This window comes from Nomia melanderi, chromosome 9 (assembly GCF_051020985.1).
Source record: "Nomia melanderi isolate GNS246 chromosome 9, iyNomMela1, whole genome shotgun sequence".
Taxonomy (NCBI): domain Eukaryota; kingdom Metazoa; phylum Arthropoda; class Insecta; order Hymenoptera; family Halictidae; genus Nomia; species Nomia melanderi.
The window spans coordinates 8,922,299-8,947,036 of NC_135007.1; the positions used below are offsets into that span (position 1 = coordinate 8,922,299).

The 24,738-nt window shown below is 26.3% G+C and overlaps 8 protein-coding genes across 20 annotated transcripts; 4 read left to right on the forward strand and 4 right to left on the reverse strand.

The window, feature by feature from the left end:
* Nucleotides 1-191: 191 nt before the first annotated feature.
* LOC116427801 (uncharacterized) lies at nucleotides 192-2,647 on the reverse strand. 2 transcript variants are annotated; one of them, XM_031978568.2, is made up of 8 exons: nucleotides 2,499-2,647; nucleotides 2,356-2,426; nucleotides 1,818-1,951; nucleotides 1,561-1,676; nucleotides 1,190-1,366; nucleotides 936-1,113; nucleotides 833-866; nucleotides 192-765 (listed from the first exon to the last, which is right to left on the reverse strand). In XM_031978568.2, the coding sequence occupies exons 1-8, from the start codon at nucleotides 2,555-2,557 to the stop codon at nucleotides 461-463; spliced, it is 1,074 nt and encodes a 357-aa protein (XP_031834428.1). In that variant the 5' UTR covers nucleotides 2,558-2,647; the 3' UTR covers nucleotides 192-460. The 2 variants fall into 2 exon arrangements, with proteins under 2 accessions (XP_031834428.1, XP_031834429.1); XM_031978569.2 differs by having other exon boundaries at nucleotides 193-765; nucleotides 833-863.
* On the forward strand, nucleotides 2,595-4,852 carry P5cr (Pyrroline 5-carboyxlate reductase). 3 transcript variants are annotated; one of them, XM_031978572.2, is made up of 7 exons: nucleotides 2,595-2,745; nucleotides 3,344-3,442; nucleotides 3,522-3,775; nucleotides 3,850-3,943; nucleotides 4,007-4,143; nucleotides 4,221-4,432; nucleotides 4,509-4,852. In XM_031978572.2, exons 2-7 carry the CDS (start codon nucleotides 3,352-3,354, stop codon nucleotides 4,576-4,578), a joined length of 858 nt encoding a protein of 285 aa, XP_031834432.1. In that variant the 5' UTR covers nucleotides 2,595-2,745; nucleotides 3,344-3,351; the 3' UTR covers nucleotides 4,579-4,852. The 3 variants fall into 3 exon arrangements, with proteins under 3 accessions (XP_031834432.1, XP_031834433.1, XP_076227020.1); XM_031978573.2 differs by having other exon boundaries at nucleotides 2,708-2,854; XM_076370905.1 differs by lacking the exon at nucleotides 2,595-2,745 and adding an exon at nucleotides 2,872-3,041.
* Prp18 (pre-mRNA processing factor 18) lies at nucleotides 4,627-6,559 on the reverse strand. The gene is made up of 4 exons (XM_031978570.2): nucleotides 6,156-6,559; nucleotides 5,800-6,081; nucleotides 5,219-5,647; nucleotides 4,627-5,147 (listed from the first exon to the last, which is right to left on the reverse strand). Exons 1-4 carry the CDS (start codon nucleotides 6,216-6,218, stop codon nucleotides 4,911-4,913), a joined length of 1,011 nt encoding a protein of 336 aa, XP_031834430.1. The 5' UTR covers nucleotides 6,219-6,559; the 3' UTR covers nucleotides 4,627-4,910.
* LOC116427807 (mitochondrial transcription rescue factor 1) lies at nucleotides 6,185-17,154 on the reverse strand. 4 transcript variants are annotated; one of them, XM_031978581.2, is made up of 5 exons: nucleotides 16,891-17,154; nucleotides 16,652-16,809; nucleotides 16,366-16,438; nucleotides 15,896-16,092; nucleotides 6,185-6,203 (listed from the first exon to the last, which is right to left on the reverse strand). In XM_031978581.2, the coding sequence occupies exons 1-4, from the start codon at nucleotides 17,080-17,082 to the stop codon at nucleotides 15,919-15,921; spliced, it is 597 nt and encodes a 198-aa protein (XP_031834441.1). In that variant the 5' UTR covers nucleotides 17,083-17,154; the 3' UTR covers nucleotides 6,185-6,203; nucleotides 15,896-15,918. The 4 variants fall into 4 exon arrangements, with proteins under 4 accessions (XP_031834441.1, XP_031834443.1, XP_031834442.1 ...); XM_031978583.2 differs by lacking the exon at nucleotides 6,185-6,203 and adding an exon at nucleotides 13,706-15,375; XM_031978582.2 differs by lacking the exon at nucleotides 6,185-6,203 and adding an exon at nucleotides 13,706-15,378.
* rod (kinetochore component rough deal) lies at nucleotides 6,872-15,795 on the forward strand. 2 transcript variants are annotated; one of them, XM_076370902.1, is made up of 31 exons: nucleotides 6,872-7,148; nucleotides 7,376-7,614; nucleotides 7,688-7,792; nucleotides 7,849-7,975; nucleotides 8,043-8,194; nucleotides 8,317-8,516; nucleotides 8,605-9,077; nucleotides 9,161-9,349; nucleotides 9,416-9,837; nucleotides 9,910-10,078; nucleotides 10,141-10,236; nucleotides 10,333-10,524; nucleotides 10,614-10,744; nucleotides 10,829-10,934; nucleotides 11,013-11,253; nucleotides 11,328-11,472; nucleotides 11,549-11,700; nucleotides 11,821-12,376; nucleotides 12,439-12,596; nucleotides 12,680-12,883; nucleotides 12,954-13,069; nucleotides 13,144-13,253; nucleotides 13,341-13,462; nucleotides 13,561-13,830; nucleotides 13,902-13,993; nucleotides 14,062-14,423; nucleotides 14,496-14,681; nucleotides 14,776-15,007; nucleotides 15,126-15,428; nucleotides 15,511-15,594; nucleotides 15,671-15,795. In XM_076370902.1, exons 1-31 carry the CDS (start codon nucleotides 7,011-7,013, stop codon nucleotides 15,707-15,709), a joined length of 6,111 nt encoding a protein of 2,036 aa, XP_076227017.1. In that variant the 5' UTR covers nucleotides 6,872-7,010; the 3' UTR covers nucleotides 15,710-15,795. The 2 variants fall into 2 exon arrangements, with proteins under 2 accessions (XP_076227017.1, XP_076227018.1); XM_076370903.1 differs by having other exon boundaries at nucleotides 7,005-7,148; nucleotides 7,380-7,614.
* LOC116427808 (uncharacterized) lies at nucleotides 16,687-18,679 on the forward strand. 2 transcript variants are annotated; one of them, XM_031978585.2, is made up of 5 exons: nucleotides 16,687-16,837; nucleotides 17,422-17,693; nucleotides 17,741-18,036; nucleotides 18,123-18,316; nucleotides 18,403-18,679. In XM_031978585.2, the coding sequence occupies exons 3-5, from the start codon at nucleotides 17,840-17,842 to the stop codon at nucleotides 18,594-18,596; spliced, it is 585 nt and encodes a 194-aa protein (XP_031834445.1). In that variant the 5' UTR covers nucleotides 16,687-16,837; nucleotides 17,422-17,693; nucleotides 17,741-17,839; the 3' UTR covers nucleotides 18,597-18,679. The 2 variants fall into 2 exon arrangements, with proteins under 2 accessions (XP_031834445.1, XP_031834444.1); XM_031978584.2 differs by having other exon boundaries at nucleotides 17,760-18,036.
* Nucleotides 18,680-19,345: 666 nt separating this feature from the next.
* LOC116427806 (eukaryotic translation initiation factor 4E type 2) lies at nucleotides 19,346-22,027 on the forward strand. 2 transcript variants are annotated; one of them, XM_031978578.2, is made up of 6 exons: nucleotides 19,346-19,542; nucleotides 20,074-20,158; nucleotides 20,242-20,484; nucleotides 20,586-20,738; nucleotides 20,821-21,027; nucleotides 21,106-22,027. In XM_031978578.2, exons 1-5 carry the CDS (start codon nucleotides 19,523-19,525, stop codon nucleotides 20,974-20,976), a joined length of 657 nt encoding a protein of 218 aa, XP_031834438.1. In that variant the 5' UTR covers nucleotides 19,346-19,522; the 3' UTR covers nucleotides 20,977-21,027; nucleotides 21,106-22,027. The 2 variants fall into 2 exon arrangements, with proteins under 2 accessions (XP_031834438.1, XP_031834439.1); XM_031978579.2 differs by having other exon boundaries at nucleotides 19,347-19,542; nucleotides 20,083-20,158.
* Nucleotides 19,655-24,229, reverse strand: LOC116427805 (motile sperm domain-containing protein 1). Of its 4 annotated transcripts, none has more exons than XM_031978574.2 (6): nucleotides 23,966-24,134; nucleotides 23,163-23,339; nucleotides 22,912-23,075; nucleotides 22,660-22,819; nucleotides 21,977-22,120; nucleotides 19,655-19,921 (listed from the first exon to the last, which is right to left on the reverse strand). In XM_031978574.2, the coding sequence occupies exons 1-6, from the start codon at nucleotides 24,048-24,050 to the stop codon at nucleotides 19,887-19,889; spliced, it is 765 nt and encodes a 254-aa protein (XP_031834434.1). In that variant the 5' UTR covers nucleotides 24,051-24,134; the 3' UTR covers nucleotides 19,655-19,886. The 4 variants fall into 4 exon arrangements, with proteins under 4 accessions (XP_031834434.1, XP_076227021.1, XP_031834437.1 ...); XM_076370906.1 differs by lacking the exon at nucleotides 23,966-24,134 and adding an exon at nucleotides 24,141-24,229 and having other exon boundaries at nucleotides 19,657-19,921; XM_031978577.2 differs by having other exon boundaries at nucleotides 19,678-19,921; nucleotides 23,577-24,134.
* Between the last annotated feature and the right edge of the window lie 509 nt (nucleotides 24,230-24,738).

The following is a 24,738-nucleotide window of genomic DNA, read 5'->3' on the forward strand; positions in this document are numbered from 1 at the left end:
TTATACTATAGACATTTTAAGTCCATATTGTGTAAGTCATATATTTGTGAAATTTTTGTGTACATGAACTTGTATACAAGCTTATACAATAAAGTTAAGATATAAAAAAAAGACAAGTTTTGTATGAATTTATATACATATACATACTTACAAAATATTTTTCTATAAATGTTTATTTTTCTGTTATTTCATCATGCACAAAGAAACAGTCACAATGTAAAATTAACATTACTCGTAATTGTTTTATTCTATATTTAAAAATAGAAATCACTTAAAATAAATGATCATCAGTCGATTTCTAGTCAAGAAATAAAAATGTTTTAAAAATATCTGTGTTACACAATTTTCATATATCTTTTTATCATCAAATTTGTTCATAATGGTCCCTGTTGTTGTTGTTGTTGTTGTTGTTGTTGTTGTTGTTGTTATTATTATTATCATTATCGAAGTGTAATTAGTATTATTCCTGTGTAACTTGTCCAGGAATATTAATTACTGTTACTCTATTGATAACATATTGTGAATGTTCTGGCGCTGTATGTGGACGCTTTGATTTTGATATAATTGTATTTGAAAATGCGTTTTGTATCACTGGATTTAATGGTGAAAGAGTTTGAACACTCTTATGAGTATTCAACATTTTTTTAATAGGCTTAGTGTTATCCGATATATCTCCAAGTTCAGAGACTGTTTCCTCAGTAGTAAATGGAGCAGTCTTATTTCTATGCATAAACATTTGTTTCAATTTGTTTCCACCAACTACCCCTATAAATATTTTAAAGAATTTATAAATAAAGTTCTATTTATTAGTCACATATCGACAATTACATACCATTATGTAAACGACTTGCCGGTTGAAATTCCTGCTGAAATTACAGCAAATATAGGAAAATGTTTTTTCGTTAAATATAAAAATAAAAGAATATAAATTTTACCTTTTTAGCGATTAGTTCTTGAATTGGTTTAAATGGATTAGAATGTGATGATATTCCTGATGATGTATCAGACACTGTATCTTGTACTTCGGTAATTTTTACAGTTTGAATATTTTGTGCATCCTTAAGTCTATTGTTTAATACAGTGTAATTCTTTACAATTATATCCAATAACCATCTGCATAAATTCATTGCCAATTAAAAAAAAAACTTTGAGTAAGTTTAAAAAACTTATATAAAGAGTGATCACATACTTATATCCATTTTTAATTCCTATAGTGTTATCTTTCAACTGAGTTTCTCCCTCTAAGGATGAACATATTTCCACTCTTGTGGGACATTTCATAGTATTTGCTACATGTTCTACATCCAAGTTTTCAACAAGATCTAACTCATCAATTGATCCATTTATATCTTGCTTGTTTGCAAGCCTATTATCGAAATATATTATAATAACGTTAAAATAATATATGTAAATGTTAATATATGTTATTTAAATATAGTGTGAACATCACACATAAATGAATTATTTGTGCAAATTTAATTGGTGCGTATTGAGCCTACGAAAGGTGTTCTGTGACTGAAAGAAAATATGTAAGCGTAAAGATACATTTAACTTTCTTACAATAATAATGGTTTTCCTGAAATACATTCATGTGAAACTAATTCACCAAATACAACTTTATTTTCTGTAAGACGGGAAATATCACTAGCATCCACCACATATATAAGACCATGTATCTAAAAGATGCAATGAAGAGACAAGAATATTTAAAATTCTGTTTTGTTAGCAAAGAGATACACAAAAACTGTGTTATTATATTCCTTTAAAATGTAATTCTACTTATGGGAATAGTTAAGAATTCTTTATCAATTACTTACGCCACTGTAATATTTTGTCCATAACGATCGAATTTGGGAACTACCACCAATATCATAAATTTTAACTATATAAGATTTATACCTTAAAGACACAGTTCGAAATCCTATTGTAGGTAATACATTTTCATCTGATTCTAAAACAATGTATGTTATTTGCAGAAATGTCAAGGATTTTAATATATTTGAATATAATATTACAATAGCTATGATTATTAGACGAATGTAAATATTCTGTCAGTTTTAAGTAGTAAAATACAATGACTGTTTTCAATATTCTTATATATTATGCATGTAAAAATAGTATTTCCCCTAAAAGAGCATTACCTTTAGTAAACATTTGTTATGATTTATTTGTGTCCTTTTTAAAAAGATTTTTTACCAACGTAATTAAATAGCCCCGGAAAATTAAAACAAATAATAAATTAAATTGAAGACATAAATATTCAGTAAAATCGTTTAAATACGTTTAATCTCTCAAAACTGACAGAATATTTATATTTTAAAAAAAAGAACTTATCTTTAATATTAAGGATCATACCACCAGTTATACGATTCAAAACGGATGTTTTTCCCGCATTATCAAGGCCGACAATTAATAAAATAATAATTCTAAAAGAAAATCATTATGAAAATTTATTACATTCATTGATCTTTGTTGATACTTTCTAAAATGTACATTACTTTTCAGAGCATTTTTTCTTCTGTAACCTTTTTAGTAATCTCCGTATACAATTCCCCATTATAATAGATCTAATTTAATACTTTTAAATATAGTTAAGTTAATTTATAAATGTTTATGTCATATTGTACATTTTATTATTAATTTTATTATTATTAAATACAAAAGATAATAATTAATTGTCATTGACAATATAACATCACACGTGTTAACACAACGTAATAAACACAGTCTCGAATCTGATAAAGGGTAAAGTAGAAATAAAAGACATCAAGTTAAATGCTTTTTGTTTCTTTTTCTACTATATATAATGTGTTATACACTATAATTAAATAAAAAACTGAGAGTAACTAAAAATGTATGAAGCACATATTTAAAAAATTGAATAGGTTATTTTTTAGTATACATATGCTTCTAAATATGTAGTATTTCCCACCAATGCATATTGTATTTATATTGTATTTTATGAACATCTTAAAAGTGTAGAAAATTTCTCTATTTAAAAGGATTTTCTCTGTTTAAATTCCCTATTAAATAATTTATCGGTTAATATTTATTTATCTACTTTTTTCATAGTTTTTGCTAAGATTACTATAGTCTTTTATGATCATCTCAATTTTCAATTTTTTTATAGTTTTTTTTTAAGCTTTCTTTAATTGAATTTAAAGAGAATAAGAAACAAATGAAGTTTTTATATTGTACTTCACATATACGTATGAATAATTCATTTAATTTGAATTTATTAATTAATAAAACAGCGTTATTCATAAATACAAATATCTAAAAAAATATATTTTACAATTGATAATAATTAATATTTAATGTTTTAATTTAAATTTATTATTAGAAATCAACATGACTACATATAATTTTGAATCAATTAAAATTGGTTTCATTGGAGGTGGAAATATGGCAAGTGCCATTGGTGCTGGATTGATTAGGAAAGGTATATATTCTGTAATACTTTATAAATAATGGAAACAATTGTTTCTTTTTTCAGATAATTTATTATTATTCTCTTACAGGTATTTTTGATCCAAATAATGTTTGGGTATCTGCACGTACAAATAAAACTTTAGGCTTTTGGACCGAGTTAGGTGCGCATGCTACATTGAAAAATGGAGAAGTATATGACAATTGTGATGTCATATTTTTATCAGTAAAACCACAGATGCTTAATGACGCGCTCGATGGACTAAAAGCAACAATTAAGAAAGAGAAACATTCTCCACTTTTTGTCTCAGTACTTGTGGGCATTCCCTTAGATACTTTACATAATGTAAAAACTAAATCATGTTAATAATATTCATGAAACTTTGAAGAAAATATTCGTACAACTAAAAATGCTTTCAGAAACTCAAAGAGATCGTGAACTATCCTAAAAATTATCCTAGGATAATTAGATGCTTGCCAAATACTCCTATGATGGTTGGAGAAGGAATAACAGGTAAATAAATATTTTATAAATAGAATGATAACAATGATTGTATAACATTATCATCTTTCTTAGTATATTGTTCTTTGAACACAACAAAGGAAGATGAAGACATGATCAGAACATTATTTTCTTATATTGGTATAACTGAAAGTGTTCCTGAATCTGTTATGAATGCTATAGGTGGCCTTTCAGGTTCTGGTCCTGCTTATGTAAGTTGAATAAAAGTTTTATTATCTTTTTATATTTATTAAATATCTAAAATATACTTATAATTAACAATTCCCAGGCCTATCTTGTCATAGAAGGATTAGCAGATGGTGCTGTAAAAATGGGTGTTCCAAGACCTATGGCAACAAAATTTGCAGCTCAAGTGTTAGTTGGAGCTGGTAAAATGGTATTAGAAACAGGTAGACATCCAGGTCAATTGAAAGACGAAGTATGTTCTCCAGGAGGTACAACAATTACAGGTGTTCATGCTATGGAATGTGGTCAAGTTAGGTAAGTACAAGTAAAATTAACAATAATAAACCATACTTACTTGAATCACTATAACTTCTCTTAAATAAATTTATAGAGCATCAATGATGAATGCAGTTGAAGCTGCAGTAAATAAGTCAATCAAAATGTCTTCAGAAATGAAATAAAATTTAGTACAAAACATTTCAAAGAAATTAATGAAGCGGAGTAATATCAAAGTATCATTTTATTTACACTGCATTTGTTTAAGCATTTTCAATACAGTATAAAATAGTGTTCTTATTTTTAAGAATGCTCTATAAATTACCTCAAAGGTGTAGTACAAAGAAAAAATACGATATTATTTAAAAATACAATATTATTATTTACTTAGTAAAATGAGTTCCTTAATTTTATGTATATTATGATACAAATGTAAAAATAAACTAAATATTACATTCACGTTTTTTTATTAATGTTAAATATTTTACATTCCATAATATATATTTCTTTATATACTTCATGTCTTGGAATATTCTACGCAACGTGATGGATCTGTTGGATAATATTCTTGACATTTAGTCATCAACCTCTTTAAAGCTTGAATATACTTCCTTTGAGTTTCGTCATTCATTACGTGTGCCACATTTTTGGAGAAAATTTTTTCTCTTCCAGTACGTGCGTGAATACCTACCATAGTTACTCCTATAGGCCACGGAGAATTTCCTATAGCCATTTGTAAATATGCATCACTTGCCTATAATCAATTATTTTTTTTATTAATTCTGTTACACTAAAATTAGATATTATATTGATCTTTATATTTACCAATATGTAATTGCGTTCAAGTAAATGTTTTACAATATCAGTCAAACTATCAGTGATATCCTCTGGCAAGGATTTATTCCTTAATTTTCTAAGAAGTGGTTTTAAGTATTCCCTGGTTTGTGCATAAGTGGCACTAGCCATTTTTCCTCTAGTACTCATTTTCTCTGCTGTACTTCGACTGTTTAATTGAATACCCCACATTTGTACTAAAAATTGTATGAATTGTGTAATGACATTTAAATCAAAGTCCCTGTCGCCCTTATTTAGTTTAATAGACATTTTTTGTAAGTCTTCATAAGTAACTCCTTCATCTGGTACATTTACATCTCCTTTTCCATTGCGATCTTGGGGCTTTGAGGAAGCTAGTATTTCATTTAAATATGCCTGATCTACTTGTTCCATAGCTTCTTGGAAGTCATTTCGGAAACCCTGTAATTTTAAGTATATTATTATGTTTTCAAAAAATGATGCACAAAATAGTTATTATGCACAATTCAGAAAAACTTAAATGAGGAAAACATAAAAACTACTTTACGTATTTAACTGATAAATTTAATATAATCCAACATAAATGTAAATACTTTGTTCACTTCAGGTTCTAAAATTTCACATTTTCTTAATCTCTTGAAAGCTTCAATCTCTGACTCTCCAAATAATAATATCGGCTCGGCTCTTTCACGTAATCTTTTAATTACTTCATGCCTAGGTAAAGTTAAGTGTTCCGAACTACCATCCATTACACATTCTTCTTGCTGTTGAGTTGTATTCACTTTAATGTCCTCGTCATTATTGTTTTGCACTTCTTTTATTTCTGTATCTTTAGATATTAAGTCACTCCTTTTGAAATACTTTTTATTATTTTGCTGCAATATTGATGAAGTTGAACCAATTGAACAAAATATTCATATCCAGAAAATATAATGATATAAAATATTACCAAAACATTGCTTTCTTCCAACTGCTTACGTTTTTTCATTATTTCTGCCTTCAAAATATCCATTTTTATAAATAATTATCTTCACATGAATTTTAGACATAAATGTTATACACAAATATATAACTTCATTGGTTTAGTATTATATAAAATAAATTCAAATTCATTTTAATTCAAGTTTTCATTTGTCATTTACGCATTAAAAGTACTTAAATTATAAAATGAATAGTTACATATTCACTGCACTTTATTGCTCTAATATTTAAATCACAGAATAAAATAATTCGTACAATTATTATTTTAATAAAATTTACTTAAATCACGTGTGCATTAGTGTATTGTTATGACAGAAGTACATAGCACAGCCTCACCGACGAGATATAGGTAGATTAGTATGCAATGTAAATTTTTGTCCAGGGCCGAGAGATAATGCAGCCCTCTTACTATTCTCATGTCACTTACAACGTTACCAACAGAGCATAAATAAATATGAATAAATAAGAAAAAGACGTGTCTTTTTTTTATTTTTTTGTCTCAATATCACATTTTTATATATACTCATAATTGCTTATAGTGCACAATTTTAAAGATACGTTTTAAGTCTGTATTCAATATTTTTGATTCTAATTTCTTATCACTTATAGAATTGCCATGTAAAAACAGCCTAAGTCGGTATGACAAGGTGTGACATGAAAATAGGAAGGGGGTCCTAAGTCCCCCGAGAGCGTGTGACAAAATTTAACATTGTTTGCTATGTCTATCCTATACTTCGTCTGTGTTTTTATGCAGATGTCGCGACATGTAAGTATTTAAATCTACGCGCAAACGTTAACATTTTCGTAAGTATTTCGCGGTAAAATGGCGTTGTGGAATAAAGTATTAGCAGGATTTGACAAAGACGAAGAAACAGTGAATTTTGGTACACGAATAGTCGCAGAAAATAATGATTCGTTGTACGAAACCTTTACATTGGCCACGATACAATCTGACGGAGAGGTAAGTTATTGTTTATTGCTTTATTAAGACAAGATTTTGTATACTGATGTTCAAACAGTTAGTACTAATTGATTTGAATTCCATATAAGTCTTTTAATTTAATTTTATTAATAAAACTTGTATGTAAAATTAAGATATTATACATTATCATATGTTTACTCATTCTATGATTCCTGTTGTACAATTGAAATTTAAACGTATATATAATAATTCTTTACTTTCGAAAGGTAGCGAAACAACCAAATGTTTTAGCATCTGTGCAATATTCAAGAGTTTGTGTGGCAATTGATAAATCAATTACTATATTTGAAAATGAAACGTGTGAAGAAATGTTATTGAGTGTCAGTTTTGGATTACTAATAGCATGTTACTGTATTTCTGACAATGGTTTATATCTGTTTGTTGTATTGTCAAATGGAATTTTATATTGTCTTCATTTATTATCTCAAGAAGTAATTTTTACAAAGTAAGTGTAAAACCATATTAAAATATACAAATATTATATGAGCATACAAACACTCATTTCTTCTTAATTATAGAAATGTAACAAAAGATGATGATCCTATAGTAACTATGTTTCTACAACATGAATGTGATCAATATATTAATGTATATCTTGTTGCAAAAAGTGGAACTATTTATAGGTAACTATATGAAATTATAATATAATAGTTGAATACAGCTAATAACAATATTTTAGAGTATCAAATTTCAACTATAAAATTATCGAAGCTGCTATTTCAAATGAAAATGATGATATAACAGTAAAGAAGGTTGCAGAATTAGTTCAATGTGCACAGTTGTTTAAAGGTTTTGTTAATAATGAGGTACTTTGAAATTTATGTTTATTTTTTACACACTGTGGCAAAACATATTGACATAATTATTTTATAGGTAATATATGCTGCTATAGGTGTAATAAATGAAGAAATATCAATAGCTATATTGTGTTCAAATATGTTGTTTTTATGGCCCAGTGAGCATTATATTAATTTTAATGCAAAATCTTCTAGTTATATTAAAGTAAAATTTTTTAAGAATAATATGTAAGTATTTGTATAACTTTTTATCAATATTTTTCAAAATATTATATATGAGTTAAATCTCATGAATTATGGTAGTAATACTATACTAATTAATAATAATAGACCATAAACGTTGATTATAGTGCAATGTTATGTTTATGTATGGATAACACATTGGATATGGTATGTCCTCGAACTTTACTTGGTTTAAAAGTATATCAAAAACCAGTATCAGACTTCGCAATAATTGAAAATATTGATAGTAGTTTATGTCAGATTCTTATTTTAGCAGCAAACGATGGAGAACATAATGTATGTACATTGCGTCTTCTTTCATTTCCAGGTATACATTCATTTATATACTTAAAATATATATTGATATGAGTTACAATTCTATGTTTTCATTAATATTGATTAATTTGTTTTTATAGACTTTGAACAGAAGTTTCAAATAGATGTACCTATCTCTGTATATCTTGTGGAAATCATGGATCCCCGTGATGAAATAATTTTATTTTTAGAAGGGATAAACAATTTTCAGAATAATATTAAGTATATAGATACAATTAGAATAAAGACTGTATCTGAAAGTCTACCGGAATACCAGTTACAACGTTTAATACGAAAAGAGCAGTTTGATAAAGCTGAAATTTTTGCAAAAAAATTCAGTTTGTCCACAGAATCTATTTACTTTGCAAAAGCATCATTATTAATATCTAAGTTTGGACCTTGGACAAAAAATGGTTCCAATCTAATTCAAATAGATGATCTTCTTAGTATATTAGATAAAATAGAAAATGTGCAACATATAGTAGAATGTTGTAGTAAGGCTCTTATACCACAATATAAAGAAATGAAAAAAATTTATTTATACGCGCGGACAAAGATAACAGAAAATACTGCAGTAAATGATTTTTATATAGTGATATGTATATAAATTAGTATTAGTATACTTCATATTAATCATTTCTATATTACTAATTTTAGAAAATGGTATCCGAAGATCATCTGAATCTTCTGTTTTCAATTAATAGTATACTGCATAAATTAGAAACATTTCATTTGATTTGGGGATTTAAACAAGATTTTGATTGCTATGATGATGATACTATGAAAGAATGGATAAGATTTTCACGAGCGAATTTGATGAAAGAATATATGACATATTTAAGTCTAGTAAGATCATTACATAGTTATATTATTCTCAGAGTAATATAATTTATTAAAATTATTTTTCTATAGGGAGAAATGGAAGCTGCTACACTGATTTGGTCCAGACATCTCCCAGACATAATGGAACATATATCTGTGAATTTTGTAAAAGATATATTTTCAACCCTTGATGAAAAATTATCTCCATCTGTGCTTTGGCCATGGTTATCACATTTTATACCTACTTTACTATCTTTTATTCCTGATGCCATATGTGAAATTATTTCCTGGGGATGCAAGAAAGTTAAATTATGTGAACAATTACATCATAATTTATGGCCTCAAATTGGAATTGATTTTAGTAATAAATTTATAAAATTACTCAGACTCGAAGAGAATCATCATTCTTTAGTTATTCACCATGAATACTTAAGTAATGATTCAAATTTGAAACAATTTGTTTCTTTAATACAAGCCATGTCTGATATACAAAAATTGAAAGTTACATATAGGTAATATATTGTTTCTCAATCATTTGTATAAGTACATCCATATATACATAGTATATTGATTAAAATTTGTAGATTAACAATATCTCTTGATGCTTACATGGGAGACCCTATTGAAGTATCATATATATTACTGGATAAGATACATATTGACATTATTCCAGATTTTATAAATCATTTTTTAAAACAATATATGCTGAATAATTCTTTGCAAAATGACTATACTCTCTCTTCGTATATACAGGTTCGCATTATTTATTACTGTAATAAAAATACTGAATTTCGATTATAATGATATTTTTGTAGAAAATAATGAGAAATTCTAAAAGTTGGTGGTCAGGCGAAGAAGCTCCATGGGAAAGACGTGTTGTTGTGATAATTGGTTTAATTCAAGATATAGAAGTATACTTATAAAAGATAAATAATAAAATAGATGTTAAATTCTTTACTTTCGATTTATGTATTATTTAATTCTAATTCAATTAATTTATATTCTAGACTAGATTGCAACAAACACTAGAAATATTAAAAAATGCTTCAGTACCATGGAGTTCAATTATGGTGAATTTGGCAGAAATAAGTAGTAATCTGGACCACACTTTAGCATCTCAAATTAGAATAGAAGTTAGCTACGTTTCAATAAAGCTTATATTAAAGAAGTATAAATACGAGCATGTTGGTATAAATGATGTTAGTAAGCACTAAAAATATATGTAACTTAATAATTTACATTGAGGTAGTTAAAATTAAATTTAATGTATTTATTCTCTTTTTTAAAGAAATTAATTTATCGTATAATAAAAGAAAATCATGAGGACATGATTTCGGATATTCAACAAATAACTAAAAATGATCCATTATTACAAAAGAAGGCATTGTCATCTTGTACAAATTACTATTTGTCTAGAGGGTAAACAAATTGAATTAAAAGTATAAATTCGAAAGAATTTATCTGAATAAATCTTATCTGAATTTCATAGAAATTATTTTGTAGGAATGTTACAAAGGTAATGGAATTATTAAACTCTATGGAGGCTAATATTTTATTACATTGCTGCATTCAAATTGTAAATCATGTTTCAGCTAGTTTAACTTTGAAGGTAACTTGTAACATTTTATTATCTTAACAGATTGATTAAAGATTAAATACCATTTACTCATATTTATTTTGTATTTAGAATATGCCTAAATCTATTGAACATTACGTTGAAATGTTGGGTTGGGTGAAATTACAATTCCAGGGAATGTCAAAAAAATATAAAGTTCAATCTCACTACTATGATAGCATTATTGTTAGTATAGCCGAAATAAAATCAATGTATGTATTAAAAAAGGAATTTCAAATTAACATTTCAATAAAAGAATATGCAACAGAAAAAAAGAAAATATTGAAGAACTATATTGAAAAATTATGCAATGGTAAGAGAAATTATTTTATTATAAAACTATCAATTGGTTGCTAACGTTTTTAATTCCCTGTGTCAATATTTCAGAGAATATACAAAAGAATGATAATTTTATTATTGTGTATACAAAAATTATAAAAGTAGCAGACCTACTTGAAATGCAAAAAATTGATGCTGTATGTATGTTATTAGAGTGGACAAAAAATATAGATATATTTAAATATTTTGCCAGGTAAATAAGTACATATTTGAGCATAAAGAAATTAAAAGAATATATAATGACTTTTTTATTATGCACAACTGCTTAGATGTAAAGAAGAACGAATAAGTATAACATTAAATGAATGTCCATACATGTTCAAAATGTGTTTAATGATGTTACAACATATTAAAATGGATGAAGATATTGTCATCACTATACAAAATTTAATTTCTTCTACATTATGTGTTTGTGCAGATGGTATGCATACAATATTATTCTAGTTAACTTCAAAATTATAAACATAAAATTTTGTGAAGTAAAATATCTTGAAATTAGTCTATAGGTATTATTTTTATTAATTGCTAAATTCTGTTTTAGATCAATTGCAGTCTATGTTGTTATTATTTGTTGGAATAAATTTGTATCAGGAGTGCTTTAATAAAAGTAACAAACATGGTTCAAGTGTGTTTGATACAAAACAAGAAGAAATGTCAAAAATGGATTGGAAGTTATACACAATATATAAAGATCTAGCTATTGCTGCAGACGAATTAATTCTATCATTATTTAGAGATATGATCTCCATGCAACAACTTTATTTAAACTCCTGTAATATAGATGCTGAATATTTAAAAATAGATGACAATCAAGAGTCGTTAAAGAATTTACTTGATAAAATGAGGAAATTAAAAGTGGAGCATAATGAATATTGCCTGCTACAGATTATGAAGACTTTATATTTCAATTTTTATATTCTAATAGACGTAAATTCTGATTTACTAACAGAAATTAAAACAGTATATTATCAATTTTTAATAATATTGTTAAAAAAGGTAATAAGTTCGCGAACATTTGATCCCTATCTTGGGTTATCCTGCTTATTTATGTTACCCGAATTAGAGACGTGCAAATGGATCTCTTCTACTTGCAAAATGTATGTATATCACTTAATGTAAATCTAAAAACTAAGAATACTATAAAAATATGTTTTCTTAGATATCAGTTAGATTGTACTCGACACTTCAGAATATCAATACTTGGGTATGAATATTTCCGTTTGTGTAAAAATCTATCAATCTTAAAAACTTATAAGGATAATAAAATATTGCACTCTTGGGCACAGAAATTATTGAAATATTCTATTTCATACAAAGGTTGGAATCACTTCTTTTTATAAAAGTCAATTTGTTGCTGTTTTGAAATTTGACAAGATGCGTGTTATGAAATATATTTGCAGAAATTTTAACAAGTGATGCAATAGGAAAAAGGGACATATTGCAACGTATTATGAATTATAATGGCGATAATATGATTACTTTACTTCAAGATTTTTGTACTGACTTTGGTTTTAATATACAAGACTGCTTATTGATATATTTGCAAACAATAGTAAAATCATGGAATCCAAAATTAAATATATCCAACCTTAATGGAAAGAAAGGTAAAACATAATATGATTATTATTCTTTTTTCTTATTTGATTTTAATGTTAATTGTAATTATACTTTTAGAATTACATATCGACGAGGATGAAATATATGAACTAAAAAGAAAGTGTAATATGGTGGCTGCTAAAATTTTAGATAAAGTTGCCTTAAAAAATTATATCATTACTATGTTATCACAAGTAAAAAGATTATCTAATTTATTGAAATGTTATGAAGTATGATATCTTCTAAATATGTATATATATTATTTTAGGTCAATTTTTATCATTATGAAATATTTATAATCCTTATGGATCTTATAGAAGACAAAAATATTGAACATAGAAATTACTTTTGTTTCCTACAAAATTATACTCGAAATAGGTAAGGGTAATAAACAAGTTTCGTATGTAATAATCCATTACATTGTATGGATTGTACATGTAATTCTATTTTTCCAATTATTATCAGTCAACCGACGCAAATAGAACGCGATGAATGGATGCATCTTAATCCAAGATATACATCTCTACCACCTATATCTGTATGGCGATTACCTTTTTTGCCTAAAATTGAATTATGGACTTTTATAAGTAAAACATTTTTTAATTTTACATTCTTTATACAGATTATAGATCATTTATCATGTATATTGTATGTTATACATATTTCATTAGTTTGTCTATTTTAGCTCCAGAATTGAATTTAAAAAGTTACAAAAAGTGGTTGGATATAGCGCCTATTCTTAAATTACAACCCCATATCATATGTACACTAGCCATTAAAGGAGAAATAACACGTACATGGGGAAATAAACACAAAACAAACAAATGGAGTCTCTGTCCGAAAAACAGTAGTTTATTAAACGATATAAAAAAATGTATAGAACAGATGACTGGACCGAATGCATTATATTATAGCACAGCAGCGTTATATTATGTTGTCAATCATACACCTCCAGGTATTTTGAGATTTTATGACTATAAATTACTTTCTACATTTTTCAAATAAAAAAATTCTCTTATTTACTAGGTGCTGATCAAGTAGCAGCTGTCGAAGAATGTTATAAATATGCTCTACTATCTGTTCAGAAATCTACTAAGTTTGAAGAAGGAATGCTTGAGGTATGTTCCCTTCTTTCAATTCACATAATATTTAAACGCATTAACTTATTTTTCACGATTCTTTTTAGAAAATAAAATTCAAGTATTTACACTTTACATCAGAACATATCTTACGTACACATGGTTTAGGAACCTCAAATTATTTATCATTGATTGGAAATCCATACAAGTTAGTTCGTGAATTGTATACAGACGAAAGCATACCACAAAGATATCGATACATTACAGATCATAGACCAGATATAAATTCTGCAGTTAAAGCGATCAGTGAACTATGTTCAATTAATATAGTTAAATTGCGAATGGAATTGTTGCAAGAATGGTTACAGCCAGATATTAAGTATATGAAATTTAATCAAAGTATAACGGACACGTTTTCAATGGTAACAAATTCTGAACCAAATTCGAATTCTGATGATAATTTATTAAGGTATAGAGTTGTAGTCGAAAAATTAATTTTTATACTCTTCGAAATCTTTCAATACACATAATGTATTTCCAGACTGTGTTATATTCTGGAGTATGGAGATCTTGAATTGTCAGCAAATTTTCTAATAAATATAGGTTTCTGCGAAAATAATGAAGATCACAGTCCTGAAGTTCGTTACAGAGCTCTATGTGTATTGCAAACCATACTTGATGCTTCTAAATTAGAAGATTTAACTAAACGCGATATTCAAACAATTAGGTGCGTATATATGTATATACATTTGTTTTTAATTATACGATGTTTGTAACTCAATTGTTCTATTATTTAATATGCTGGAACATTTGGTATTCAGAGAATATATGAAGTCTCTAAAGTATATAGGTAGACTAGAATCATTAGGAGTTGGATACAATGTACATACATTTGAAACAAGTTCCAAGCATGAATTAGTACAAATATTATGGAAGACACAAAATTATTCGCAACAAGCACTTATTCTTATTGCCCAAATATGTATAGACTTTGAAGTATACGAATATACCTTATGGGATAAAAATTTAACGCAATTAGCTAAATTTTTAATGGTAAGAGTTTATATGTATAAAATCACATATGCATAACTTACAACTGTAAAATTTATTATATTTTATTATTATTACTATTATTACTATTATTACTATTATTACTATTATCCTTTTTTAGATTAATGAACTAAAAAAGATTTTATTACAAGTGCGAAACATAAGTGTGATTGTAAATTGTAATGGCTACTTGTTAGGATGGCAAGTAGTAATTTCAGAACCATTCAGAAAAATGGATTTAAATCCAAGTCCAGAGCAAATAGACAATTGCGTTGAAGCGTTAAAACTGCTGCATTCATGTCCAGTTGTACATACGTTATATTTCAGTGATATTATAAAATACTGTTTTCAGTGCCAACAATCCCACTTAGCTGCTGCAATTTTACCCTTTTTAAACGATGATGATAAAAAATATGTTTTAGAGGTAAGTAGTTTAGCTTTTAATAAACTATGATTGATTGAAGTATATAAAATATTCAACAAGATTTAAACAAAATTGCTTATAGAAAATCAAGAATACATCGAATCTTACAAATGTCTTAAAGAATTTAAATGACTTGTTGTCAAATGGCATACTTTGTGTGAGTTATGTAAGTATATTGATTCGTTATTAGTTTATTATTTACAACATTTATTCTGTATATTTAATTACTATTATCTTTTCAGTGCAATAAAATTATAGAAAATGCCTTATCAAAAAACTGAAATTTATTAAGATATGAATAAAGTAATTATTTTCTTATTCTTAGTATTATGTACTTTTAAAATATTGTTTAATAAATTTATACAATGAACTACATTTACATTTATCTAAAACTGTTAAAAGTAATTATATTTGCAGGTTTAATGAACTGCTAAGTTATATTGAAAATATTTAAATTTTTACATTACCCAATATTTCTTGAAAATAGTAATCATGATATAGCATTCTTTAAATCATAATCCTCAATTAGTAAGGATTTATTTCTAAGTAATTTTATTTTGGTGCTTCCTTCACTTACATTAACCATTAATATAGTACAACGATGTACTGTTAAGAATGTATTTCTTCTGTCAATTATGAGATCAATTTCATCTTCAACCCTAACCTGAATATTAAAAAAATAATTTAATTTGCCTGCTTAATTATGTTATGCCTTTCAATGAATCTTAATGTTATTAAAGTTGGTGATCATATAAGCATTATAAAGTCAAATAATAAACACAAATTTCACACTATCATATAATCCTTTTCTAATATAAAAATGTAAAACAACTTAATCTTTGATAATGTCTTATCTAACTTTATTAACATCTTAATTCATTGAATGGCACTGCATAGCATTTACATTTTTTTCTTATGATTCAAAAATTACCCTTACCATTACACTTTTCTTTAAACATTTCTTTCCATTGATGCGTATCTTATTGTCATAATATGCTTGATCTATCTTGCTACAAGAAAATATGTTGTAAAGTTACACATAGAAATTTAAAATAGTGCTACAATGTCAATAAATTTATGTATATTAAAACGTATGTATCATGTATGTAAATTCAAATTAGTTTAATATCATACAAATAACAAAATTGTATATTTTACACTAACACTTTAATAATTGTTTAAAAATTGTTTAAGTAATAATAATAATAATACTAATAACGTACGCACGTGACATTCCAAATCCTTCTTTAGCAACAATATCTAACCGAGGAGAAGGTACATTAATATCAATTACTTTTGACTGCGCAGTTTTTAAATAATCATCTACATCTGTGAAGTCCTTTTCGTCTTCACTTTCTTCGTCTTCACTGTCATCATCTTTCTAAATACATATATATTCATGCCAAAAGGTAAATGCAATTCCTTTTTCAAAAATAATATTAAAAATTAATAATATACTAACATGGTTCTTCGTTTTTTTGCTTTTCCATCTTTTCTGTGTAATAAAATTAGGAGTTTGCTGTAAATATGAGTAATTTGGACATAAATTATATTGTTTATAATTAAATATCGGTGCTATTGCGTATGTATGAAATAATCGTTTATTTTTTAATATCATATGTCGTACAAAATTAGAGAGTGTTTTGGACAACATCGTGCACCGTATATAAATGATTATAAACTAAGAGACGAAACTTCGACATTTTCCGAAAACTATAATTTCCAATGCGCATGCGTATAGAAATGAAAATACTATACAATACTATGCTATCATACATAAATATACATATGTAAAATAATGAAAAAATTACACAAAATGATTCATGCTATTTTAATTTATTGTAGCTTATTTGTAAATAAATAAATAAGTACTTGAACTAAGCTCGTAGAATTTGTTTCACATGAAAGCTGATTGATGGCGCACAATTGCCGAAAGCTAGCATCGTGTAACTAGTTCTTTTTTTCTCACTTCTACTTGTTGGCGCAATAACAGAGATAGAAAATGGTGGTGGGAACAACACAAGTTGCCAGCGTATAAAAAAGCAAGTTACAGGCGAGACAGTACTTGTACAGCTAACATCGGAGTGCTTGTTCAGATATTTAAAACGAAAACTGTATCTCTGGAACACTATCACCAGCGGAAGTTCACAATATCAAATTTCCTTAAAGTTGAAATTAAAAAAAACCTGGTTCATTTTGCTAAATTCATTAAAAAAAAGACTATAAGTTCAAATTCTTCCGATTTGTTTTAAATTTTGTATACAAGTAAGTGTTGTGTATTATTTTTCTGTTGAAAATTTAATATAAAGTAGTTAACTTCTCTAAATTTAGGACAGACGCACGATTCATATAAATACACATTCAGTTATTTGACTGTGTTTATAAAACAAACTTCCGTTTTTATTTTAAAAATGGGCATTAACCCGATGAAGTGGAAAACGAGAAACATATTATATTCTACCTTAGCGCTATTCATTTTTTACATATTTTGTATATATAAGAAAAAGCATCAAGTAATTTTTGAAGGTATCGTTCAAAATTCGAATCCCATACACGTTTGGGAGTACGTAGCCGATTTCAGTAATATGAAGAAATTAAATCCAACAATGTGCGTGAACACAATAATCACGAATAATTTTTAATCATTTAATCGTTATTTTAATCATTTACCGAAATCATTGTTTTTAACTATAGAGAAGAGTTTAATGTGATCGCAGATAGTGGTAATTATGATCACTGGAAATATTCGGTTGAATATACAGAACATTTAAGTCATATACCAATTATTCGAAATGTTGCACAAGGACATTATACTATACGGCGAGATAATGATGGTTATTTGATCACTTCAAAACATCATACATGTTTTTTCTCTAAATTCGGATGCTGTAAGTCCTTGAGATTTAGATATGATACCGACGAATCGATTAGACTTTTAAATCGATTAAATTTGAAATTTTGATTCATGTTCTAGTGGAATCAATTTCACAATTCAGATTCGATCGAGACGGTGTTAACGACACGAAGTGCATTGAAACGGTGCAATATGAATGTCCGATCATATTTTCGGAATTGTGTTATAGAGAAGTGATGTATCAACGAGAAGAAATTCTTAATAGATTACAATTAGAATTTTCAACTAGAATTAAGAACGAAATAAATGTCTAAATATTTTTCTATGTACTTTTTAATGTTAAGCCGTACATCATTTTGACATAATTATTGTAACAAATATATAATTTTGATAAATACTCGTACTAAATATTATTATTTTAATTACGATTTATATACAGGATATTTATAGTAACAGAAACAGATTTAAATCGAACTCTATATTTTTTGCAATTGATTTCTCGCATCATTTTAGGTACAAAAGAAATAGGAAATGATTATTAAAAATTCAATACTTTTCAAGATATTTTATTTTCCTTAAAAATTCACGGTAAATATTCAAATTTTATTTTTATACATAAAATAACACGAAGAATGTATTTATGCAAATAAAATTATAGAGTGCAGTTTAATAAAAAAGTGTAATTGCCTTGGTCCATTTTCGAAAAAAGTAATACCGTAATATGATAAATTTTTCTATGGTCTTCCTCTATTTTTGCTTAAAACAAAGTTATGGTTTATCCCAATTACTAGAAACATTTTGTATAACATTTTTCACAATATATTATTAATATGTAATATAATGCAATACCTACTTGTATTACTGTTATTTTTAAGATTATTATTGTGTAATTAACAAACAACTATAAAATTGTTGATTTAAAAAAATTTTATCTGTGTTTTTTTATCATACATATAAATACTTACAAATATTATGTTAAGTAACAATAATTTTGAATACCCTATATAATTAGTTCTTATTGGTATGACCAACATCTGGATGTAAAATCTCTGATGACAAAGTGACAAAAAAGAAAGTGGTGGGGAGATCAACAATTTATCGAAAACATTCATATGAGAGAACGTGAGAATAGGGAACAGAGAACGAGAAGCGTTTATATTTTTATTTGTATTTATTGAAATATATACCGTTTATAGTATTTACTTAATATTCTATATACAATTGTATCACAGCCCAAAACATGTCCAATAAATTCGAGGCGTAAGTGCAACTAGCCTTCTCCTTATTTCGTCGTGCCTTTTTCTGAGGGCTAGATAGAGGTTAGATGTGTTTTGAATGGAAAATGAATTTTATCAACATAATTTTTATATATTACATTTTACATTTATTTACACAAGCAAATTAACACATTAGTCAATGACGTTTATAAAATACTTTGCAGAAAATTCAGTAGTACGAAACATGTGATATGGCTTGACATTTGTCAGACACTAAGTATTTCTCTGTTTGTATTACAGTTTTCATTGTTACTTTTTTCCTTTTTTTTATGTTTTAAAATGATTGACTGCCATGGGACTACTACATTTTTCATTATTATTGAAAATTCAATTATTGAAAAACAATCGTGCGAAGCTGTTACCTATAAATATGAAATAAATAAATTAATCTGTAAATAAAATATTACAAATAAATTAATTTGTTTGTCAAGAGAAATTATATTCAAAATTATTCTAAGAAGTCCATGCTAATTTTTATAGTTTCTGTTAAAGGTTGTTGTGTAAATGACAGTAGTACTTGCAGGTTAAAAGCTAATGAAGAAAGTGGGGATGATGAAACACAGTCAAAAGATAATCAAAAATCTGAGAAAGATACACTAGTGAGTAAAAATTGTCTCTTTGTTTATTAATATAGCTTTAGACGTTAATAAAATATCTATTAAATAGAATATACTTATTGTAGCCTCATATAGAAATTAATCCAAATGAGCACAAATTACAGTATGCATACGCATTATGGTATAGTCGACGCAGTCCTGGTAAACAACCAAGTATACAAAGTTATGACCAAAACTTAAAATTGGTTGGTAGGTTTGCGAGTGTGGAACAATTTTGGAGTTTGTATAGTCATTTAGTTCGACCATCGGAATTGGCTGCACATACAGATTTTCATCTTTTCAAAGTTGGGATAAAACCAATGTGGGAAGTATGTATTTTTTAATATCTTATTTTATTTTCTAACATGTTTATAATTAATGAATATATATATATATATTTTTTTTCATTCTATTGTATTCTTTGTTTCAGGATGAAGCAAATCAGAAAGGTGGTAAATGGGTAGTAAGATTAAGAAAGGGTTTAGTGTCTAGATGTTGGGAAAATTTGATATTAGCTATATTAGGAGAACAATTTATGGTTGGAGAAGAAATTTGTGGAGCTGTGGTATCTATAAGATTTCAAGTAAATTAAATTGTATTATATCGAAGAAATAATTACTGTGTGTTATTGAAAATAATTGATTATTCTTAATAATTCCTTCTAGGAGGACATAATATGTGTATGGAATAAGACTGCATCTGATTATGCAACTACTGCACGTATTAGAGACACATTAAGGAGAGTATTACATCTTCCAGCCAGTGCCTCTATGGAGTACAAAACACACAATGAAAGTTTAAAAAATGTTCATCGGTTCTAATACTGTCTGATACTGACTCAGTTCTTTGAACTTTTCATGATGGATTTTGAGGTAATTTAATCAAGTAACTGTTATCAAATATATTTAATACATGACAGTGTAATACTATTTGTATATTTTTCTATTTAGCCAATTGATACTTGTGAGAAGATTTTTCTTAGGAGAAAAATATTTTATGACTAAAAAATTTGAATGGACATCTTATTCGGAAATACATTTTATTCACAAATGTTCCATTGTAACTTATGTAAATAATAAATACATGTTGATAATAAAAAGTTCTTATTTCTAAAATAAAATAAAATAAAATGAAATAAAAATATATATAACTTTTATGTCTATTCATAAGAAATTTTGTATCCACTGTTATAAGTGGAATTTCATTACAAAAATTGAAAAATTATTTTGTATTTGAAACATTTTTATTCAAGGGTACTTACATCTCAAAACTCATTTTACACAATAAATTTATACATTTGTACATGAGATCATATTTTGATAGAATGCATAAGTACATCTCAATCATATGTTCTATATATAATTCTATATAAAAATCATTTCAATGGAAACGAAATATTAATTTTTATATAAATATTCTATTTTTTTTATAGAAAAAGACAATAACACCATCAGAATTTCTTATGTACAGATTTTCTTTACATAGGACACACATAGGGTAATAAAGCACAAACGCGGATAAGAATTTATAATGTCAAAAGCTTTAAAAGAATAAAAGATCAGCATTATTCATAATATAATGTGATGGCTGAGCGTTTGTAGACTAGAGTTAGGTATATTCAGTATCAAAAGAGAGACAATACCAAAAAACCTTATATTAATTGTGCTTTTCATCCCATGCTTAAAATCATTGTATAAAGTTTTTCTCGAATATGTAAATCCCAGAATTATAACCTTAAAATAATTATTGTAACCATACCTGTAATAGGGAAAAAGATTGTATTTATAATCTTTAACTAAAAGAACATATCAATAAACTCACCTAGTACAAATGAAAATATTAATTTAAAGTTTATCGAGAGATGAAGATAATCAGGCACTCTATTGTTCTGTTCTCCTTCTGTAGGTAGTAATAATCCAACTATACAGATGATTCCAGCAATCAGTGCAACATAATTTGTTCCTCCTAAAAATTAAAACATGACTGTATATATATACGTAGAATCAGAAATATGTTAAGTGTTTAAAATTATATATCTATTTTAATTTATGTCCATATGATACATAGTTTTATTCTGTCTGTGTCATTCTTAATGCAAATCAGAAAAATAAAAGCAATTATAATATGTTGTACATGATAAAAAAATGCATGTGTTTATTCTACTCTAAATTTTAATAACCTACGCAATAAATACTTTTCTATTAAAACTGAATGATATTGTAAATACAAAATAGTAAATATATGTAGATATAAACTCAAAAATTAACTCCAAAAACTGAAATAGTAACCTTTATCTATAAGAATATAATTTTAATTTTTCATATTTATTTATTTCATAAAGATATAAATGCTTTTCTATGTTTATCTTGAATGTATCTTCTGTAATGGCAAATAATAATATTACTAATCAAATAATAAGTTTAAACTTATTCATTCATTGTTAAATATGCATTAATGTGACATAAGTAATGTGGTCTTTTTATATATGAAAAATATATGCTTACTATCAATTGCTTTATTTTGAGCTATAAGCGCATAAGACTGCTGCTGCCTGTTTTCATTTATAGGAAGCTGTTGAAACATTTCTGGATCAGGGGTAGATCTACCAGCAGTATCCATTGTACTAGGAAGTAGTTTAGCTTCAACATCTCGTTTTCCTATAGCCTATTAATTTTTCCAGAGTCTTAAATTATATTAATTTCATAATACAATTATAATTTCATTTCTGATATATTATTACTAAATTAGTTAATTACTTGTTTAGTTGGATGTTCTTGCATTTGTATTCTAAATTTGTCGATAACATTGCAATTGTTTAATAAAAGTGATATATGTCTGACAACAATATCGACGCAACATCTTGCTTTGATTGTACCTTCTGGATCAACAACTTTATATTTATTTGGTGCAGTGCACAATACTGTAATAATAATAATAATTTCTATAAGAATAATTATTCGAGTGATTTTTATTAATTGTTAGTTTTTTATAAGCATAAAATATTTACCTTTGAATTTTACAGGAAAGTCATATGGATTATACAAAGTCAAAACTTGTTTGTGAGTAGATTGATCGTCTAAAAAGAAAGTGATACTTTGGGGAAACACAAAGACTGGTAATTTTCGAGGAGTTGCTGCTAATTGGGACTGCATTATATTTTTTCGATGTTTTGTGGTCCATGCACCTACAAAATTTTAAGATTTATTGTTACATATAACATTATTTGTATTTATTTCTATCTTATTACTGCTTCATTTGTATATATCTACTATATCTTTCTTAATTTAAATATATTTCCATAGAAGTCATTTCATTTAGTAATATCCATATTTGTTTCACAAGAAAAAATCTTTCTTTAAATACGTTTTTAATGTAAAATATATAATTTATAAATAATAATACACGTAATGTAACAGCTCACCTTAAAAATTAAGTACTTTGAAAATGGTATAAATAGAGACGAAAATTGTACAACACTAGAAATCAAACTCAAAATCAAAGACTTGAAATGAATAAAAATACTAATAAACATACGACACAGTTTCCTCAAATAAGGTTTCAAATTTTTATAACCACTTTAACTTTACAACTCACACACAAAAATGTCTAATCACGTCTATACTGATAAATAACTTCGTTGCCTCAATCAAACTCAATAAATGTTTAATTATGTGGTAGCTTTTTCTGAATTTTGTATTTACAAGTTTGTTCGAGCTGTGGGCACATTTAATTCAATATACTACACTGTTGATTCTTCTAGTCAGTAATTCTTTTGTGGTATTTGATATGTATCACCTCAAATTTACTAACATTTACCATTGAACATGCGAACAAACTTATAAACATGTATGCTGACATTTCTATATCTCCTTAATATATCGTTAGAAATTAACATTTTATATTCATTTTTTCGTCACATTTAAGTGGCAGTGAAGACCACTTTATTATTCGCACAATACTGAATATATGTACCAATGAAATATACCTTATGTACTGTATACAATGAAATAGCGATAAGGAATTTGAAGCATTTAAAATTGTATGTACTTTGATACTCTTAAACGATTTTATTATGAAATATTGTAACCTGTTTTACATTATACTTTTTCTACTGTTTATCACAATAAGAAATATATACTTTAATTTTTTTACGAAAGTAATAGCTTGTTCATATAGTAGAAAATTACGTTTATATTTTTTGTTGGCAATTATACATTTATACATACAGTTATCTATAAACTGATTGTCATGATATTTAACTTATTTCTTATAATGTAACAAGACCATTTAATAATATTTATTAATATTCGTTATTAGTATAAAATAAATAATTTTTTGATATAAATGATAATTTCGGAAAGTATCTTTCTTACATAAAAGAATTTGAAACCATTTGATATTTTTTACCATATAAAAAAATTGAATAATCGAATTTAAAAATAGTTTAGTTTGTATTTTAAGTATAATTTATTAATTGACTGACAATATATAACGAAATTATATTCATTTATTTATGTTTATGACTGATTGTATTACGTTAACATTACGTGTCAGTCAATTTATAAATTAACTTATGAATTGAA